The 20,712-nt window shown below is 36.2% G+C and overlaps 2 protein-coding genes across 2 annotated transcripts; both read right to left on the bottom strand.

Moving 5' to 3' along the window:
- Positions 1 to 9,370: 9,370 nt before the first annotated feature.
- Positions 9,371 to 15,565, bottom strand: LOC132162819 (uncharacterized). Its single transcript, XM_059573042.1, has 4 exons — positions 15,446 to 15,565; positions 9,748 to 9,896; positions 9,601 to 9,640; positions 9,371 to 9,484 (listed from the first exon to the last, which is right to left on the bottom strand). Exons 1-4 carry the CDS (start codon positions 15,563 to 15,565, stop codon positions 9,371 to 9,373), a joined length of 423 nt encoding a protein of 140 aa, XP_059429025.1.
- A 1,236-nt stretch (positions 15,566 to 16,801) lies between these two features.
- On the bottom strand, positions 16,802 to 19,922 carry LOC132162818 (GDSL esterase/lipase At5g22810-like). The gene is made up of 5 exons (XM_059573041.1): positions 19,676 to 19,922; positions 18,938 to 19,065; positions 18,426 to 18,659; positions 17,566 to 17,821; positions 16,802 to 16,995 (listed from the first exon to the last, which is right to left on the bottom strand). Exons 1-5 carry the CDS (start codon positions 19,920 to 19,922, stop codon positions 16,802 to 16,804), a joined length of 1,059 nt encoding a protein of 352 aa, XP_059429024.1.
- Positions 19,923 to 20,712: the final 790 nt, after the last annotated feature.

Here is a 20,712-nt window from a genome sequence, read left to right as displayed (position 1 = left end):
AAAAAATAAAAAAATAAAATTGATGACCAATAGCGTCCACTAAGAGTGGACGCTGAAGACATATTATTAGGGTCGACTTTCAAAGTCGACCCTAATACTTAAGTATTAGGATCGACAAAAGAGTAGGTAGAAAAAAAAAATTTTAAAAAAAAATTGATGCCCAATAGCATCCACTAAAATTGTGTATATATCACTACATTCTTTAAAATTTTCAAATAAAGTGACACAATATGCACCGTTAAATATAACAAAATAAAATTTTAACCGTAAAAGTAAAGCTCTCCCTTTCACTTAATATTCCATATGTACAGTTGTTTCAATATATATATATATATATATATATGTTTTTTTTTAAAAAAAAAGGAAAAATTCTTCTATTTCAATTCCATCCTCCTAAAGAAAGATTTTAATTTGTATATATTTGCCATTTGGTTAGGAGTTTCATTTGGAGGATAAAGTTTTCATTCGGACTAATTTGAAGACTTCTGTTTTAAGTGGATTCCCCAAATGATTCCTAACCAAATGGGATTTAATTCCCCGAATGAAAACTTAATTCTTAAATCCCATTTCATAATTCATATTAAATTTGACATATCTAATAGTGTATATATATGATATGACAAATAAAAAGAAACAAAACTAAAGACAAATAAAAAGATTAACTTAAAACATACTAAACAAAATAAAAAGGGTAAACTATGGGGTGCCTCCCATGAGCGCTAAGTTTAATGTCTTTAGCCAGACGGTGGTCCTTGCTCACTGCTGTCTAGAAGATGATGCTCCTGCAGATGGCGGTGGCAACCGGTTGAGAATGGACTGCATCAATTCTTCTAAGTTGCCTAGGCATTTGTCCATCAATTTGAAAGTTTTGGATGCCTCCTTTCTTTGGCCAGCCAACTCTCTTCGAAGGCCCACTATTTCTTCAATAAGTGAGCGGTTTTGTTCCTCCTCCTCAGATGCCTCTGGCTCAACTTCAGGTTCATCTTCGGCCATCGGCTCGGCCTCACTCTCTTCCGCACCAGGTGCTGGTCCCCGGGGCATGTGGGACAAGCTCTTGTTCCATTGGCGAATGCCAAATATGGGAGTAGTAGTGACTGGCTCATCAGCTGCGGTACCCTTGATGCCTTTCTTCCGGAGGATGTATGAGATTAAGTATGGGAAAGGCAACCCCCATGAATGTGTGGACTCCGCTCCTCCAACGTGCACCCCATTTCAAAATTTCTGAGTTTAGTAATGGTCTTTGTGTTTTACCTGTTACGACATGTTATAATTTTAGCGTTGATGATCATTTACGAATACGTTTATTTTTCATGCAGTGAACATTATAATATGATCAAAAGAGAAGGCGGCCGTGACATTGATAAAAAGCATGAGGCTAACTTTGAACGTTGGTTCCATAAACGTTTATACAATAGTGGGTGTACTGCAGACAATGGATCAAAACAATTATATGATCTTGCATGCGGGCCTGATCGTCATGTTAGATCGTACAGAGGTTGCATCGTGAATGGGGTTAGGTACCACACGAAAGAATGTGCAGAAACTCGTACTACCCAGAACAGTGGTGTTTCTGTTTCAGGTGAGGACGAAACCTCAATAACTGAGTATTATGGTGAGTTAAAAAATATTCTAGAGTTACGTTACCCTGGCCAAAATCTCGTGTACTTGTTTGAGTGCGATTGGTGGGACACTGGGAGTGCAACATGAGTACAAATGGACCAAGGCTTCACGATTGTGAATACTTCTCGTACATAGTGTGAATTCGACCCGTTCATCTTAACATGTCAAGCTTCGCAAGTGTTTTACTTGGATGATCCCAAATTGGGTGGTAATTGGAAAGTGGTGCAAAAGTGGATCAATAGAGACATCTATGATATTCCAACAGTACAAAAAGGAGATAATACAGAAGATGACGAAAGACTCAGTGATGACGTATACCAGCAAGGTGAATGTGTTGTGGGTAATATGGTCTTTGTTGATGAAGCAAATGTTGAAGCCTCCACTCAATTACGTAGAGATGATGCGACAATAGCAATTGATGAATTATATATTCAACTTGATGCAAGCATGTTTGCCAACGATAACTTGCCGAACGAGGACTATGATACAAACTTTGATGAGGAAGAGGAGTTATGTAGCGACAACGATATAGACTCTGAACACGAAGAGGACTCTGAACACGAACAATCATCTTCAAGTAACAGTGATACAGATTCTGAATATGAATCTGATGATGATATGTGTTGAATATAAGCTCACATTTGGTGTAAGTACAAAGTGTATTAGCATATTTAATGAAGTTGATGCTCTCTCTCTCTCTATATATATATATATATACATGTATTGTGGTGTTTGTTTTTTTTTTTACTAGCATAATTATTGTATGTTTGTCAAAAATATTGAACATACTATATGGTTATAATTTGACTAATATAATTTTTTCGTTTTTGAGTTGTTTGCAGATTGATCATAACAATGACAACAACAGGACGTAAACGTGTTCCAGCAGCACGAGGCCGAGGCCAAGGTCAAGGTCGGGGCCTTATTGACGAGCATGAGAGTCCGACTCCCAATTCTGGGTTTGGTGATACAAATATGCAAATGGCGCCCTCGCCCCCCCTCCTCCTCGAGTCAGTGAATAGGCATCCTTCGCACGAGTCTAATGATCCTATTCACTCGGTGGCAGGATTGGATTCACAAGGAGGCGCCCCTACTGCATCTTGTAAGTTCATGAATTATATGTTTATGAAATGTTATTTTTGTATTATTTTGGTTTGTTATAGACATTTGACAATATAACTTACTACGTTACCATGTTTTGCATCACAGCTACCACGTCTGTCAGAAGTGTAAGGGGTAAGGCCAAGTGTAAGAAGTTGAGTGAGCACGTACTTAAGCATGGTCCCTTAGTGCTAAACATCCCAAATAGACACCGGGCACCTATAGGCGATAATGCGTCATGGTTTGCAAGCAAGATTGGGGAGATTATTCGTAACATGTGCGAACTCCATCACGGTGAATGGAAAAAGGTCCCAGCTGAGGAAAAGAACAAGTTATTATTTCATGTTCAGGTATGAATATCAATGTAATGTTTATGAATATGTTTTGTATGAAAAAATAATGTGACACATTTTTTACCATTGTTTTCTTATCTATTATGTATCAGTCAAATTTCGCACTGAATATGGAACGATACGAGCACGTCAAAGCTGTTGAAAATAAATTGGGTCGTGCATATGCTAGGATTCGTTCGAACTTGTATAGAGACCACTACAAAAAATATTTTGAAGGCATTGATAAAGACGATGATGAGGGGATTGCCAAGGCTAAGGCTATTGGGAGGGAAAACGTGCCAGCAGGATATGGTCCTGAACAGTGGAACCTAATATGCGACTCATTTGATGACGATAAATGGAAGGTAAATATATATTATTATACTGATTAGAAAATTCAGATTTATATAATTTGCATGCACTTGAGGACATTTTATGAATAATTGTGTTTTTTTTTTTCTCCAAATTTTATAGAAAAAGTTTGCACGAAATTTTATAGAAAAAGTTTGCACGAAATATAAAAAACAGAAGCAAATTGGAAACAAATCACACAGCTGGCACTTGTTCATTTGTTAACGTCATTTACAAAAAGGTAAGTATCTATTTTTTATAATTTAATTAAAGTAACATTATTTAGTGTAAACTTTTAAATATGTATTATGTGTAGGAACAAGAAACAAAAGTGAAGCCCAATCCTGTTGAACTATATGAGGCTACCCATATAAGAAAAAAGGATAAAGAGTTTGTGAATGACAAATGCAAAAGTCTATATGTAAGTAAATCTTTACGCTCCGATAATTAAGTTGATTAGTGAAGTACATGAATAGTAAACTTGCATGAAGTATATATTAAACTAAGACCAACTATGACTTGTGCAGCTTCAGATGCAAGAATTAACAACCAGTGAGGCCTTAGAGGAAGGCAGTGTGGAGGGGACAAGTGTCGAGGACCGAATGCAAGAAATAGTCACACAAGTGCTAGGGGTCCGACGATCTGGTCACGATAGAGGAATGGGATGCGGTCTTATTCCCACCCCTTTAAATACTTCATCTCAAGCGTTCACGCACTTCGACAACCATGACGAGTGTAGGAAAAGACAAGAAGATACTCAAAGCGAGCTTCAACAGACTAGAATCGAACTTCATCAGTATAGGGAGAATTTGCAAGCCAACGTTTGTTGAGTTCTTAATGTCACGTATTGGAGGGTTAGTGAAACTATATCTATGCATTAATTTTACAAAAACACACATACTAAGTAATCGTTAAAAAGGTTATTGATCATTATATGAAATTCTATTCTTATTAGGTCTGGAGGGAGCTTGCTTGGAGGTGCATCAAGTGAAGCCAACAATTGAGGGAGCTTTGGAATAACCATTTATTTGGGATGTACTTTTTGATACTATTTATTTGTAGATATTTTATTTTTATACTATGTATTTGGATAGTTGTTGGTACTTTCTATTTGCTATTGTGTATTTGAGTATTTGTTGATCGTGATCTGTTTGGTAATGTATATTTGTTGGTACTTTTTATTTGGTTTATATTATGTTAAGATATTCACAAAATTGTTGGTTCAAGAACTTTTGAGTTAGTAAATCTCCCTTGACATGTTTATCAAGGTTAAAGAGCTTTGAGTAAACAATGCAAGGGGGTAATAATATCTTTCTAAATTTTATTTTTAAGTGTATGCAGGATGATACGAGTACAAGAAAGTTAAACCACCCAAGCAGGTTGTTACTTTAATATGTTTCATGACCAAACACATTTTTAGTATTTCTTTCTCTATCATGTTGAGTTTCATTCTTATTGTCTTTGATATTATATATTGGTTCATTGTGGTAGATTACTCAAATTGCTTATAAGGATGAATTGGCAAGGAAGAGGATGCAGATAAGTATTTTATTTTGGGTTTAGAAATTTTCCTGGCCATAGATTGTAAAACATATATTTAATAGTTTTCTCCCTTGGCAGGTTTGGTTCATGGGGCAATTCTCACACATTTTTGATGATTTTGATGAGGTTAGTCATTTTGAGTTACGTCGCTTGTGAGCATTTAGATTAGTTTGAAGATTGTTGTCTGATGTGGTGAAGTAGTGTTAATGCATAGTAGTTTGCCAATATTTGTGGTTTTTGGCTTCTGTTTCCAATGATAGGTGTCGTTTTGTAGTTTTAAGTCATTATTCATTATATGTTTGCCCTTTATATTATATCATTTTCATAATTATAGGATAAAGAGGTATAAGATGTGTTAGTTGTGGTGAATGAATGGGAGAGAGTGGTTGATGGGTTTGTTTTGTTTTGGTGATTGATAGCGGCGGGGTGGCTGAGGAAGATGGTGGGAGTAGTGGGGGCGAAGGATTTGCCGGCGGAGCCGTCGGAGCAGGAGTTCAGGCTGGGATTGAGAAGTGGGATCATTCTCTGCAATGTGCTCAACAAGGTTTACTCTGGAGCTGTGCCCAAGGTTAGCTTTTTCCTCATCCTTATCTTCATTTAAATTCTGTGTCTTTTTTGTTTTTTCAATTTGGGATGTTTAAGCAGTAGTTTGATTTCTTTTTAGGTGGTGGAAAGTCCATGTGATTCTGCTCTGGTTCTTGATGGGGCCGCATTGTCTGCATTTCAGTACTTTGAGAATGTGAGGAATTTCCTGGTGGCTGTGCAGGAAATGGGAATTCCTACGTTTGAGGCGTCTGATCTGGAACAAGTATGTCAGGATTCTCAAAGAATTAGGGTCTTTAGTATCTCTGTTTTTCATTAAAATAAAAATTTCTGTTACTTTTAGCCCATTTTTCACATACATCAGATGTTGAGGATAGAACATATATGGTTTACGGATAGAAATTTGTATAGTAATTCAAAATAAATTTGTTAAATTTCAGGGAGGGAAATCTGGTTGAATCTGTGCTAAGTAAGGTTGTGGAGGAGTTTGAGCATTGCATTTCAAGCCAATTTGAGCTGGTATGTTAGCTTTGGTTATCCAAAACAATCATTTTTCTTTCATTATTTTTCAGTAGAAGGAAACAATTTGGGCAGAGAGATCCTTTTTCAATATGGATTAGGTGATCAAATATGCTTTGACATTCAACTTAGGACTAGGAATTGATGCACATTCCAAATCAATAAACATGTTCTCTTCGATTCTAAACAAGTTTTTTTTTCCTCTACTTTTCCTATAACTTAATTAATACCTATCTAACTCGTTATTTGTTCATTTATTTGTAACCATTATTCTTCTTTGTTGTGCTTTGACTCTCTATGTCTTGGTTTGGTTACACTTGTTAACCAAGTTTAATAAACCTTTGTTGGTTAGTTTTTATGGAGGGTAGAATGTAGTGTGGGCCTTTTATGAAATTTTGAAGTATCTGATAGGATCTTCAAAATGATGGCCTCTTGTATTCGACACAGTCAATCTTTGTGGCAATAGAAAGGATAATTTCAGATAGGATAGAACAACAAAATATATAGGATCATCAATTGAGCCTCTTGTTTGCATGGGAATGTATTTATGTGGGCAAACATAATTTGTTATTGAGGTCTATAAACCAACCCAGTATACAGAGATAAAGGCTAAATTGAGTTGACTTTAAAGCTTCAAAGTGTAGATATTTTTTTAAAAAAATATTTTGGCTGCTGTATTTTATGCACAGAAAAGGAAATATTCTGATAAGTTAGGACCTCAATGGAGCAAGGAGGAGCTTGAGCATTTTTATGAAGCCTATCGGAAATATGGAAAAGATTGGAAGAAGGTATGCCTTTATTTGACGTTGTGTTTTATTTACTCTTTTGGGATTTACTTAATTAGCCATAATTGGTTGTCTTTCATTATATAAGCAGCTTTTAATTTTTGTGGTGTAACTTCATATCTAATTTGGTTATGCATACATATGCAAACATTTTTCATGCTTTCTCCCTGTAATACTATTTATAATAAAATTTTCTGTTCTAATGAGACAATTTATAACGTGCTCCAGTTTTGTTTTTGGTCTTTTTTCTATTATTTGACTTCTGTGCATATCCAGGTGGCTGCTGTAGTACATAACGGATCAGTTGAGATAGTGGAGGCTCTCTACATTACAAACTAGGTTGGTAGCGTCCATTACTGTTAGATTGATTTATTACTAGAATCCGTAAAAAACAAAGCTTTCTGTAATTTAGGAGTATTATGGCAATTATACCAACAGTTCTGTATGTGACTACCTTTTCCTTTCCTTGCATAAGCAGTGAATATTCTTCTTTTCATGCAAGCTAATTTTTAAAATTAAGCACTATTTTCACCTTTCTTGTATAATCTATTGCGCTTTATTTTAATGTAATTGATTTGCATGAACTAATGATCAGGGTATGACCTGGTTTAATATTTCTTTTGTTTTTTTCTTAATACTTGTCACTGCTTTGTCTTGAATGCATTCTTATAGATTTGAATAAGGGTCATAGTGCTCATTTACTTATATTAATTGCAAGTTGGAGGATTGAATCTACTAAACCTCTTGGCAGAAAATAGTTTCTTTTGCATCTCAGTTATTAGATAGTTTAGAGCGGGTTTGCCATTCAGTTAATAATTTCTTCTAGTTTCAGTAGTTAGTTATGGTGAGATTCTTGATAACTAAATTTAATAAATTTGTATGAAATTTGATCTTAAATTCAGAAATGAAACTGGTTTGCATATATATGTAAGTAATTTGGTTCCCTGGCCTGGGTCTGGGTCTGCGATCGATCGCACAATTGTGTGTGATCGATCGCAACATCTCGAACATCTTCTCGAACACCTTCTGGTACTGCGATCGATCGCAAAATCTCGAACATCTTCTCGAACACCTTCTGGTACTGCGATCGATCGCACACGATTGTGCGATCGATCGCAAATTTTTTTTAAAAAAAAATTTTAGGACCATTAGGGTCGACTTTGTGGACGCTAATGGTTAACTAAATAGCGTCCACTTTAAGTCGACGCTAATAGTTAACCATTAGCGTCGACTATGGCTTCCTTTTAGATCACCTTTAGGGTCCATAAAGTGGACGCTAAAAGTAATCATTAGGGTCGACCCTAAGTGGATGCTGATAGATAATTTTTTATTTTTATTTTTAGGACCATTAGGGTCGACTTTGTGGACGCTAATGGTTAACTATTAGCGTCCACTTTAAGTCGACGCTAATGGTTAACCATTAGCGTCGACTATGCCTTCCTTTTACATCACCTTTAGGGTCAAAAAAATTGTGACTTTTAGGGTCCATAAAGTGGACGCTAAAAAATATCATTAGGGTCGACCCTAAGTGGACGCTGATAGATAATTTTTATTTTTATTTTTTAGGACCATTAGGGTCCACTTTATGGACGCTAATGGTTAACTATTAGCGTCCACTTTTATTTGGACGCTGATAGTTAATTTTTTTTTTAATTTTTTTAGGACCATTAGGGTCCGCTTTGTGGACGCTAATAGTTAACTATTAGCGTCCACCATAAGTCGACGCTAATGGTTAACCATTAGCGTCGACTATGCCTTTCTTTTACATCACTTTTAGGGTCAAAAAATGTGACTTTTAGGGTCGAGAAAGTGGACGCTAAAAGTTATTATTAGGGTCGACTTGAGGTGGACGCTGATGATCACACGTATGAGCATTAGGGTCGGACTATTAGCGTCGACACTTTTAGGGTCCAAAAGTCGACGCTGTTGGCAACAGCGTCCACTTTAGGACTTTTAGGGTCGACTTAGAGTCGCCCCTAAAGACCTAAATTCTTGTAGTGCTACTAGGAACATTGAAATTTAGTTGTCAGGACAAGATTGCAAGAGATCGAATTTGTGCCTCATACATGAAAATGATGATCGGTCGATGCCCCCGGCCTCACTTTTACTTGTTAGTTTTGCAGGTAGAAGTCAAACGGATCTTTTAAGGGACCAGATGCATGTTATCCAAAACATTTGGCTGCTTAATGCAACACACTAGTTTCTGGGGATGGAATGCTTGAAAAGCAGATATCATTTTGAGCCTTTCTATACCTTGAATTGACTCTGCACTTTTGGCACTTTCTTGTTGGCAGACCATAGAACATCAGAACTTTGTAAAAATGAAATGAGTGAGAATTAAGTCTTTCATGTCTGCCGTTTCATTGTAATAGAGACTATAAATTTGTATTAGAACTCTTGAAAACTGACACAACTTTGGCCTTTGAGAGTTGAGGAATTCTACATATCAAATTATAAATGAAGTGAAATATCTCAAATGTTTCACAATCCTCATTTATGATGACTTCTTAGTGATTGGGAAAAAAACATCAATCTTGGCTGAAAGTCTTGATCTCTCTAAGAGATGCTCTGACAAAATCACACAAGTTCTTCAATTAAGGGGCCGTAGAACAGTTTGCATGCCTCCATAACTTCAAGATACCACATCGCCTCTCGATCCGGGATCGTTGAAAGCTCAACAATCTTGTGAACCTAATATTAAATACACAATGCCCAAGTATTTGCAACGGTGAAAATTCTGTTCAAAATTTTTCTCTTTCACTATTCTACAATTGTTTTCATCCAACAATGAGCAAACAACTTTGTACCTTGATCACTAGGGGCTCAACTGCACCTGCACTGTATATCCTCCAATAACCATCTCACACATCCCTGTAGTACAAAGAAACATAGAGAGGGTGGGAAAAAAAAATCAAATTTCGCATCTATTTCTCAAAAATGCTATAATACGCAGCCGAAGAGTGAAAATTTTGGTATCGGTCTTCCAAGGGTGCAGACGGGAGTTGGCAGAGTTGAGGGAGAGCTTGACGACGCCGGTGCTGTCGTTGAGAAGCAACGGCGCTTCTACGTTGTTGTTTTCGTCGGGGGCTGAGACCAGAACACCCTGAGATACAGAAATTGATTCGGTATAGAGAATTGCATAATAAAATGGGAAGGGTGTTTTGGGAAAACGAGAGAGAGAGAGAGAGAGCTTGTAACCAAGCACGTTGGAAGAGGATGCCAGCGAGAGTCATGGCATTTTGCGGCGCACAACAGCATTTTTGTCGCGTCCTTCAGCTGAGCGCACAGCAGCCTCAGCGCCTAGGCTGTAGTCCATCTCTCTCTCTCTCTCCCACCTCTCGCCTCACCCAAAGAGCTAGATTGCTAGTATATGGACAGCGCGCTTCAATATTTGGAGGGAAAAGATGGAGACTAAACATCGTCATTCGAAAGTTGCTAAGAAACAAGCAAACTATCAAAACTGGAGTACGAATGATTGGGAGATAATGTCAAGTCTGACCCAAAACAAGAGAGCCAATCATGTTGTGTTTTCTTTTCTTTTTTTTTTCAATAAAAGAATTTTATTGAATTTTTGTAAAAATATACTTTTTTGGTTACTTTGAATTGGACACTAATCTCCTTTTAATTGTAAAATGTTATACACAACTTACTTTTAAGACGCTAAAAATCAATATGATCAAATTATTTACTGATTTTTTTTTTTTTTTGAAAGGATCAAGGAATTTTATTTTTTAGAAAAAAAATTTTGTCTTTATTTTGAAATGTATGTTCTTCCTCATAAGAAGCAAACTAGAAAAAATTTCAAACTAAATACAAGTAATAGATTTATGAACAAAAAAAAAAAAAACAAAAACCAAAAAAAAGTTGCAATAGTCAAATTGCTTGGGATCATTAAGCATAAAAAAATTCAATGGTGGTTTTACTTTTAAACACAAAAATGAATGAGCATAAAAAAAAGGCATGTTGAGTATGTCGATATAATACTTTTGATGCCAAAGTTAGTAAAATGTTTTGAGCTAAAAAAAAAGACTTTGCAGCAGTAAAAAAATTAATTTTTGAGAGACTATTTTCTAAACAAATATAATTTAAAAGAAATTTTAAAATTTTGAGCTTGCCTCGTAATTAAACACAAACGGACCCAGTCTTCTTCTTTTTTTTCTTTTTTTTTTCTTTGTCATTTTTTATTTTTTTATTTTATATTTTCTGCTCAATGGGTAGAAAATTGGTCCTGACTGCATAGGCCGAGCAGATAACACAAACTGTAAGCAAGTATTTATTTTCTTTTATTGTCAGAAGATAATGAAAAAAGAAATACAGGAATAAATTTATCATTCCTTGAATAGAATTATATCTAATCATTCAAATCTCCATCTTCTTCCCTCCATATTCCATTATTACAAACAAAACCACAAGAAATATAAATAAATTAACCAAATTAACCGTCAACAACATCTGGGTTGAAGAGAAAAGAAGAGTAATGTTACGGTAGATGCGCGCATGTGTATGATTAGCTCACGAGCTTCATGCCACTTCCGAGCAAAGATTCGGCAATAAATCCGTTTGCAGCGTCCGATGGATGGAAACCGTCCCAGAAGACGTAATCAGATGCATTAGCACACGTCCCCACAGAAAACGGATTGCATAGAATTGACGTTTCTAGCAAACCTGTTCCGCAGCAAGCCTTCCTTGACTCACCAAACCCTGTAAGAGCATTCCCAATGGAGAAACCATATTTTTATGTAAAATGGTTTCTCAAAACTAACTTTTATCTAGTTTAACTAAGCCATTTTTAAATGTCTCTACATCCCATTAGCTATATTTCTATCTATTCTATTAAAATATTATTAAAAGCAATAAAAGTTTTGGGATGAGAAGAAAAATGGAAAAGTTATGGGTAAAAGAGAACATGCAGAGAAAAAGTAGAAAATATTTGGGAAAAAGAGAAAATAGGTGAGAGAAACAATGAAAGATAAAATAGCTCTCTTGAAAAGTGCTGCTACATTTAGTTTTTTTTTAGCTCTTCTAATCAAATATCTATTTTACATTTTTTTTTTGGCTAATTCAATGTAGGAAGTTTTTTAAATATTTAAAGAGTTATTTTAGATAAAAGAAACATTTAGTTCTTCCATTGGGAATGCTCTAACCATCTAGATTTATGAAAATTAATCAATCAATATGCAATCAGCTTTGTCTCTTAATTCATCCCAAAAAATAAGGTTTAGTCTCCTAGGCTCTCTTTGTTTTGACATAAAGTATTTTCTGCTTATTGAAATGATCTTTTAGAAAAAAAATAAAAAAATAAAAAAGTTTAGATGAAAACAAGTTTTGGTGTTTGGCTCGCAAGAAAAATTGGTGATGGCAGCGGGAAACGGCCAGTGACTTCAGGCAACCTCTAGTTGCGGTGGCCAGCGGCAAACTCTAGTGGGGGCTCCATGTGACTTCCGACAATGGAGGAGAGTGAACTGCGAGGGAGAATGCATGCAAAAAACGAGGTTGAAACTCAAAAAATAGTTTATAGTTTTAAAAAAATAGAATCTATTTTACGGGATTAAAAATGTTTTTTATGTCATTAAAAAAGGTATTCAGTTTAACCACGCTTTTCAGTCGTACCAAATGGAGTTGTAGTAGAGGCTAACACAGCTTCGCCATGCTAAAATGACTAGACACTTCTTTTAGGTGTCTAGGCCAAATTGTTTAATTAGCTCTTCTTCTTTTTTTGTCATTTTTTTTCTTCCTAATTGAATGAGGAAAATGTTACAAGGGAGTGTCTTTTCTATTCTTGATCCGAAAGGAGGAGAAAGTGTGAGACCTAACAAAAGGGGTGGATTCCCCAACAATAAACCTAAAGTGAAAATTACAATGTAGAAAAAACATTTAAACAATAGAAATGAATCAAAAAATGATAAGGTCCTATCAAAAGTGGCTGCATAAAGCAGTACTAACACCAAAAAAAAGGACTCAAGTAGGGGTATGACTATTGCAATACCCTTTAACCCCATTCGAACCCCAACAAACACGAACAGGGGCATGACTATCGCAATACCCTTTAACTCTACCCAAATTCTTGCTAGGAAATAGTAACAACAACTATAATGAACCTGAAGTGAAGGAGGCACCGATAAAAACTAATTTGGATCCAACAAAAAAAAAAACAACAACAAAATAACTAGCAAGTAGTAGCAATGGTCAGGGCATGGAAGGCGGACATCATTGGCCAGCATGCAGGAAACACGCTTCAGCAAGTAAGATCCACACGCATGCACGTGGTGGTCAGAACAGATCGAGGCGGGCGGCATTGGGAAAAACGAAAAAGCAAGAGCAAAAGGTGAAGAAAAAGGCAAAAAGGAGGAGGAACAACATGAGGGAGGAGGAAAGAGATCCCTCCTTTCCTAGAACAGCCTCACAAGGCGGTGGAAGAGTCACCATGGAGGCAGAAAATCCCAAACCCTAAAAGATTGAAAGGTTCTCTCTCTAAAAATGAGAGAGAGAGTGTATGGTAATTTTTTTTGGTCATTCTCACTTAGCTTATAACTACAACTTTTTTACAATTTGACAAAATAAATTTAACTCCCTCCAATCGCATGCTTACATCAACCTAGAAAACAAATCCACTTACCATATGTTGTAGGATTTGTGGAAATATTGTAAAGAGGTCGGTAGATATCAAAGATAATCAACTTGAGACCAAAAAGTTGATTTTGCAACCTCTGAGATGTGGCATTAAGCCTGTTATTGAAGGAAACTGCATCATTGTTTAACCATTCCAGACACTCGTTGCTACCCAAACCAAATGTTGCCATAGCTGATGGCAGGCATCCCATTGGGGGCAGTGTTGTCACTCCAACTCTCCTTGCTCCCAATGCATATAGCCTTTGTAAAAAATAAATAAATGTTAATTTGTGTATCAATGAATGCATAGGAATTTGTTTACTTTCTTATTTCTTACAAATAACATACATTAAAACCCATTTATTAGTGGTAATAGATTAACATCGAAATGTTATGATATGACATAAAGATATAAAGATAAAAGTAGAAACTTGAGTGTTTGTTAACATTTTTTATTTGGAACAAAGAAAATAAAAGAGAGGAGAAAAAAGTTGTATCAAACGAAGCCAATTTTGAGTAAAATATGTCTAGCATATTGAATTACTATCTTTCTTTCTTTTCTTTGCTTTTCTTTTTTCTATTTGGGTGTGACCATTATAGTATCTACTCGCTGGGAACCAACGACGGGAGGGGTGTAAACAATGAAAAACCATAGAAACTGCATCAATTAAGCCAAGTTGAGTCATAGCTTTACCTAATCCATCCAAGAGATCAGTAAAACTCAAATTGGCTAACACTAATTAGACTAGTGTGGGGATTTAAGCCCTAGTGCGTACCCAACCAATTGGGGATTCCCATTGAATTATAATTACTATCTTATGTGTTAAGGGTATATTTGATATTATTCTAGAGTAATTATGTTTCCTTATATATTCTAGGTTTGTTTAGGGTTTCTCGCTTATCACTTCTAACCTCTCTATATATAGAGGTCACTGTAATCATATTACTTATACAATCATAATAGAAGAGATGTAGTCCTATATGCTTCCGCTCTCTCTCTCTTCTCTCTCTTTCTTTCGCTTCTAATATATTATCCAATATATTTAACATGGTATTAGAGCCGCCTTCTGTGACCTTCAAATAAATGTTTTTGACGTTTTCCGGTGCTCCCTCCGACAACCTCCCAACTCCGGTCGTCTACGCGCCGTCAAGCGGTTTTCCGCTCAAAATATCCTCAACTCCTTTAGATCTACACATCTGTGGAAGATTCACTGTCATCGGCCCTCCGAGGTCCTCCACGCTCCTCTAGCAGTTCCAATCGCGCTGCCACCGTGACTCTTTTCGGCCAAATAACCACCAAAAGTGGTGTCTTGGCCTCAGATTGGTGGAACTGTGCAATTTCAGATCATTCCACCATTGCACGCAACTCTAGGCATCACCAGAAGAAACGGCCGCTGCTGCCATGCGCCATACGCGCCGCCTCCATCGGCGTCGGAGCTATATGCTCCACTCTAGACAAAAAATCAGACACCTTCGAGTCCAGACCCGAAGAGATCTCAGCCGTCGAAGCCTCCACGTGCACTCATGCGCCCCCTGAGATATCTGTTCATCTGTCATGCACCACCCATGCTGTCCACACGCTTCAACACGCTAGGGGAACATTCCACACGCTAGCACGCACCTCCAACGCGCCTACACACGCTGGTAATTTTTTGGCGCGTGTGATACACGCACCTCACGCGTTCCAAACCCTAATTAGGGTTTGGTGCGTTTGTCAACCTGATTCATCGAGTTAGACCCGGTTCATATAATTTTCAAGTTAACCATTTTAATGGTCCATGGATTTTGGCCATCTTTGGCCCATTTAACTGGCCCAATTGATTCAATTTCTTTAAGGACTCAAGCCTAATTTCTTGAGGGAGAGCTTGGCGACGCTGGTGCTGCCGTCGAGAAGCAACGGCGCTTCTACGTTGTTGTTTTTGCTAGGGGCTGAGACCAAAACGCCCTGAGATACAGAAATTGATTCAAAATAGAGAATTGCATAGTAAAATGGGAAGGGTGTTTTGGGAAAGTGAGAGAGAGAGAGAGAGAGAGAGAGAGAGCTTGTAACCAAGTACGTTGGAAGAGGATGCCATCGAGAGTCATGGCATTCTGCGGCGCCATTTTTGTCGCATCCTTCAGCTGAGCACACAGTAGCTTCAGCGCTACTAGGCTGTAGTCCATCTCTCTCTCTCTCAATCTCTCACTCTCACCTCTCGCCTCACCCAAAGAGTCAGATTGCCCGTATATTGAACAACGTATTTCAATTTTAGGAGGGAAAGGATGGAGACTAAATGACGTCGTTCAAAAGTTGCAAAGAAACAAGCAAACTATCAGAACCAGAGTACGAATGATTGGGAGATAATGTCAAGTTTGGCCCAAAACAAGAGACCCAATCATGTTCTGTTTTGTCTCTTTTTTTCTTTTCTTTTTTCAATAAAAGAATTTTATAGAATTTTTATAAAAATATACTTTTTTGGTTACTTTGAATTGGGCACTAATCTCCTTTTAATTGTAAAATGTTATACACAGCTTACTTTTAAGACACTAAAAATCAATATGTTCAAATTATTTACTGATTTTTGTTGAGAGGATCAAGGAATTTTATTTTTTAGAAAAAACTTTTTATCTTTATTTTGAAATGTATGTTCTTCCTCGTAAGAAGCAAACTAGAAAAGATTTCAAACTAAATAAAAGTAATAGATTTATGAAAAAAAAAAAAAAGAAAGAAAAAATGTTGCAGTAGTCAAATTGCTTGGGATCAAATTCTTGCCCCCAGTTAGTGCAATGATCATTAAGCATAAATAAATTCAATGGTGGTTTTACTTTTAAAAACAAAAATGAATGAGCATAAAAAAAAAAAAAAAAGGGCATGTCGTATGTCGATATAATACTTTTGATGCCAAAGTTAGAAAAATGTTTTGAGCTAAAAAAAGACTTTGCAGCAGTAAAAAAATTAATTTTTGAGAGACTATTTTCTAAACAAATACAATTTAAAAGAAATTTTAAAAATTTGAGCTTGCCTCGTAATTAAACACAAACGGACCCAGTCTTTTTTTTTTTTTTTTTTTTTTCTTTGTCATTTTTTTTTTTTTGTTTTTATATTTTCTGCTCAATGGGTAGAAAATTGGTCCTGACTGCATAGGCCAATTAAGCGGATAACACAAACTACAAGCAAGTATTTATTTTCTTTTATTGTCTGAAGATAATGAAAAAAGAAATACAGGAATAAATTTATCATTACTTGAATAGAATTATATCTAATCATTCAAATCTCCATCTTCGTCCCTCCATATTCCATTATTACAAACAAAACCACAAGAAATATAAATAAATTAACCAAATTAACCGTCAACAGCATATGGGTTGAAGAGCAAATTAAGAAGAGTAATGTTACGGTAGATGCCCGCATGTGTATGATTAGCTCACGAGCCGCATGCCACTTTCGAGCAAAGATTCGGCAATAAATCCGTTTGCAGCGTCCGATGGATGGAAACCGTCCCAGAAGACGTAATCAGATGCATTAGCACATGTCCCCACAGAAAACGGATTGCATAGAATTGACGTTTCTAGCAAACCTGTTCCGCAGCATGCCTTCCTTGACTCAGCAAACCCTGTAACCATCCAGATTTATGAAAATTAGTCAATCAATATGCAATCAGCTTTGTCTCTTAATTCATCCCAAAAAATAAGGTTTAGTCTCTTAGGCTCCCTTTGTTTCAACATAAAGTATTTTCTGCTTATCGAAATGATTTTTTAGAAAGAAAAAAAAAATAGATGAAAACAATTTTTGGTGTTTGGCGCGCAAGAAAAATTGGTGATGGCATTGGGAAACGGCCAGTGACTTCTGGCAACCTCTGGTTGCGGCGGCCAGTGGCAAACTCTAGTGGTGGCTCCATGCAACTTCCCACGATGGAGGAGAGTGGGAGGAGGAAAGAGATCCCTCCTTCCCCAGATCGAACAGCCTCACAAGGCGGTGGAAGAGTCTCACCATGGAGGCAGAAAATCCCAAACCCAAAAAGATTGAAAGGTTCTCTCTCTAAAAATGAGCGAGGGAGTGTATGGTAATTTTTTTTGGTCATTCTCACTTAGCTTATAACTACAACTTTTTTACAATTTGCCAAAATAAATTTAATTCCCTCCAATCGCATGCTTACATCAACCCAGAAAACAAATCCACTTACCATATGCTGTAGGATTTGTGGAAATATTGTAAAGAGGTCGGTAGATATCAAAGATAATCAACTTGAGACCAAAAAGTTGATTTTGCAACCTGTGAGATGTTGCATTAAGCCTATTATTAAAGGAAACGGCTTCATTGTTTAACCATTCCAGACACTCGTTGCTACCCAAACCAAATATTGTCATGGCTGCTGGCAGGCATCCCATTGGGGGCAGTGTTGTCACTCCAACTCTCCTTGCTCCCAATGCATATAGCCTCTGTAAAAAAAAAATAAATGTTAATTTGTTTATCAATGAATGCATAGGAATTTATTTATTTTCTTATTTCTTACAAATAACATACGTAAAAACCCATTTATTAGTGGTAATAGATTAACATCGAAATGTTATGATATGACATAAAGATATAACGATAAAAGTAGAAACTTGAGAGTGTTTGTTAACATTTTTTTATTTGGAACAAAGAAAATAAAAGAGAGGAGAAAAAAGTTGTATCAAACGAAGCCAATTTTGGGTAAAATGTGTGTAGCATATTGAATTACTGTCTTTCTTTCTTTTCTTTGCTTTTCTTTTTTCTAATTAAAAGGATAGGATGGGTGACCAGCTTTGGCTATTCTATTTGGGTGTGACCATTAAAGTACTTACTCGCTGGGAGCCAACGATGGGAGGGGTGTAAACAATGAGAATCCATAGAAACTGCATCAATTAAGCCCAGTTGAGTCATAGCTTTATCTAATCCCTCCAAGCCCTAGTACGTGCCCAACCAATTGGGGATTCCCATTGAATTATAATTACTATCTTATGAATTAAAAAATGGCATAAATAATCTATGTTTGAGAAATGCTATGAGCTGAGGAAGGACCTGGATGAAGTTTGTATAGGATTGCATGAGAATGTCTGAGAAGCGATCAAAAGTAAAGGCGAGTTGAAGAAGAGGATTAATGTAATAGTTTTGAAGAAAGTCACTGCTCCCAGCACTAAGATAGTAGACTGCATCGGATCTTATTGTTGAAGCATTTGATCTCCCTGCAATTTCCACCAACCTATTTTGGTACTCCCTGTAGTTCTCCAGCTGCTGACTTAGTGAGATCGTATTCTACACCACCAAAATCCACAACATATATTGTTAGAATATAAATTAAATGATTAAATTTGTTTATTTTTATCTGCTTAAGCTTTTGGAATAAGTAATTATTTAACATTGTATCAGAGTAAGAGTAAAGGCTCTGACTTCGAATTCATGTTTCTATTTCAATTAAATATTTTATGTGTTGGGCGTTTCACCTATTTTTATCAACTTAAACTTTTGAAATAGATGATAATTTAATGTATACGAATGAGAGAGATTTTTTTTCTACTTGTTAATGTATTTACATATAGTTCGGCTGTAGCATCAAAATAACCAGACGCAGCTGAAGCAAAGTTTGCACCGGTCAAGAGATTATTTCCGTTGGCTTCACTGCTAAGATAAGCTTGTGGATAAGGGATTTGTAGGCGTTCAGCTGTAATTTAAAAAAAAAAAAAAATACACACACACTTACAAATGAGAACTCCATTAAAGAACCAGTAGAAAGCATTATATTAATAGAGAAACTTCTATTAGTAGAGAAACTTTAACCCCAAAGGGTTGGTTCATCTAGGGACGGAACTAGAATTCCTTATTTTTGGGGGCCAATGAAGGATTAGGCTTAATTTTTAAACAAAAATTACACATATTTAACTTAATAAAAAAAAATTAAAAGAATATTTGAAAATTCGTGAGTGCCACGTACGGCCTCCCTTAGTCTTAATGTGGTTTGGTCTCTGGTTAGTTTGAGTGGTAAGTTACTTGGTCATGGTACTTCATGAAGCATTAGGTCTAATTAGCTTCAACCCCTTTGATCAATAATTTCTTAGGGCAACACCTACGAGTGAGAGCCTGAGCTTTTCCCAATCTATATGGGGGGGCTTTTTGCACTTGTGTCATGAGAAACTAGTCAGGGCAAAGCCCCGGATACCCGGATATAAACAAAATAATAATAAAGAAATAAATTTTTTTTAAAAAAAAAAAAAAAAGAAAAAAAAAAAAATAGAGAGAGAAACTTGGAATTGAGGAGTTTGAAAAAGACGAACCAGCGAAGTCACAGGCAAGCTTTCCATTACAGAACCTCCCGGTTGGTTGTTTGGTTGGAAAGTCACGACCATAAGGTGGGAAATTTGACTTTATCAATGTGAATAAGTTATTATTGTTGCCCACATCGAATCCCGAGTCCCCGAAGAAGTACATTGCAGGCCCATACTGACCATCACCATATTGCCCATTCGCCACAAATAGGGAAAGAAACACAAGAAGAAAGGAAGCCAAGAAAGATCTCCCCATTATAATTAAGGAGTGTGTTAGCGAGGTGGGAATTTAGGGAGGGCTATAATAATTGGTTGTAGTGTATTAGGGAGGTGGGAATTTAAGGAGGGTTGTAGTGTCTTGGGTTCCTCAAACACACACTAATCACCATGCAAACAAAGATGGTTGGTTGAGAAGTTGCTGCATGTTCCAAGAAACATGACTTTAAACCTTTGACCATGGGTTCCTCAAATACACACAAATCACCATGCAAACAAAGATGGTTGGTTGAGAAGTCATTGCATGTTCCAAGAAACATGACAAATTTTCTAGCAAATGCTGCTGGACAGCTTATACTTTATAGGATTAATTGAAATTTGGTTTGAAATCTTTATGTTTATTTTATTTTATTTTGCTATTGTTTTATATATTCATTTCATTATATTTTCTTTCAAATCGTTCATTTGTCCACATGCAATCCTTTGTTTTAGAGAGTTCAGGAAAGAAATGAAAAAAATAAAAGGTTTAATTATTTAGAAAATTCCAATTAACTTCGCCCTCTTTTGTCTTTTTTGTATTGTGGACAGATGGTTGACGAACACGCATCAATATCCACAATACTCTGGTCTAATTAATCCCAACAAGTTGAGAAAGCTTTATAAATGAGAGGAACGAACTTCTTAAGGCTCTTAGTATGTTTGGTTGAAAAATGATTTTTGATAAATATTTTATGTATTTTTAGGTGTTTGGTGTGACAAAAATAATAGTCAACAAAAAATATTAAAAGACTCTTTAACTTCCGTAAAATGATTTTCCTTTTTTTTTTTAA

This window comes from Corylus avellana, chromosome ca10 (genome assembly GCF_901000735.1).
Source record: "Corylus avellana chromosome ca10, CavTom2PMs-1.0".
Lineage (NCBI taxonomy): Eukaryota > Viridiplantae > Streptophyta > Magnoliopsida > Fagales > Betulaceae > Corylus > Corylus avellana.
Note: the sequence above shows the minus strand (reverse complement) of the source record. Positions and strands in the feature narration are given on the sequence as shown.

Coding starts and splice junctions, on each gene's coding strand:
- LOC132162818 (XM_059573041.1), bottom strand. CDS start 19,922: ATGGGGAGATCTTTCTTGGCTTCCTTTCTTCTTGTGTTTCTTTCCCTA. Junction 19,066..19,675: donor GCTTGCCTGTGACTTCGCTG/GTTCGTCTTTTT, acceptor TTTAAATTACAG/CTGAACGCCTACAAATCCCT. Junction 16,996..17,565: donor CACAAATCCTACAGCATATG/GTAAGTGGATTT, acceptor GGATGGTTACAG/GGTTTGCTGAGTCAAGGAAG.
- LOC132162819 (XM_059573042.1), bottom strand. CDS start 15,565: ATGGACTACAGCCTAGTAGCGCTGAAGCTACTGTGTGCTCAGCTGAAG. Junction 9,897..15,445: donor TCCAACGTACTTGGTTACAA/GCTCTCTCTCTC, acceptor TCTGTATCTCAG/GGTGTTCTGGTCTCAGCCCC. Junction 9,485..9,600: donor TTGAGCCCCTAGTGATCAAG/GTACAAAGTTGT, acceptor ATTTAATATTAG/GTTCACAAGATTGTTGAGCT.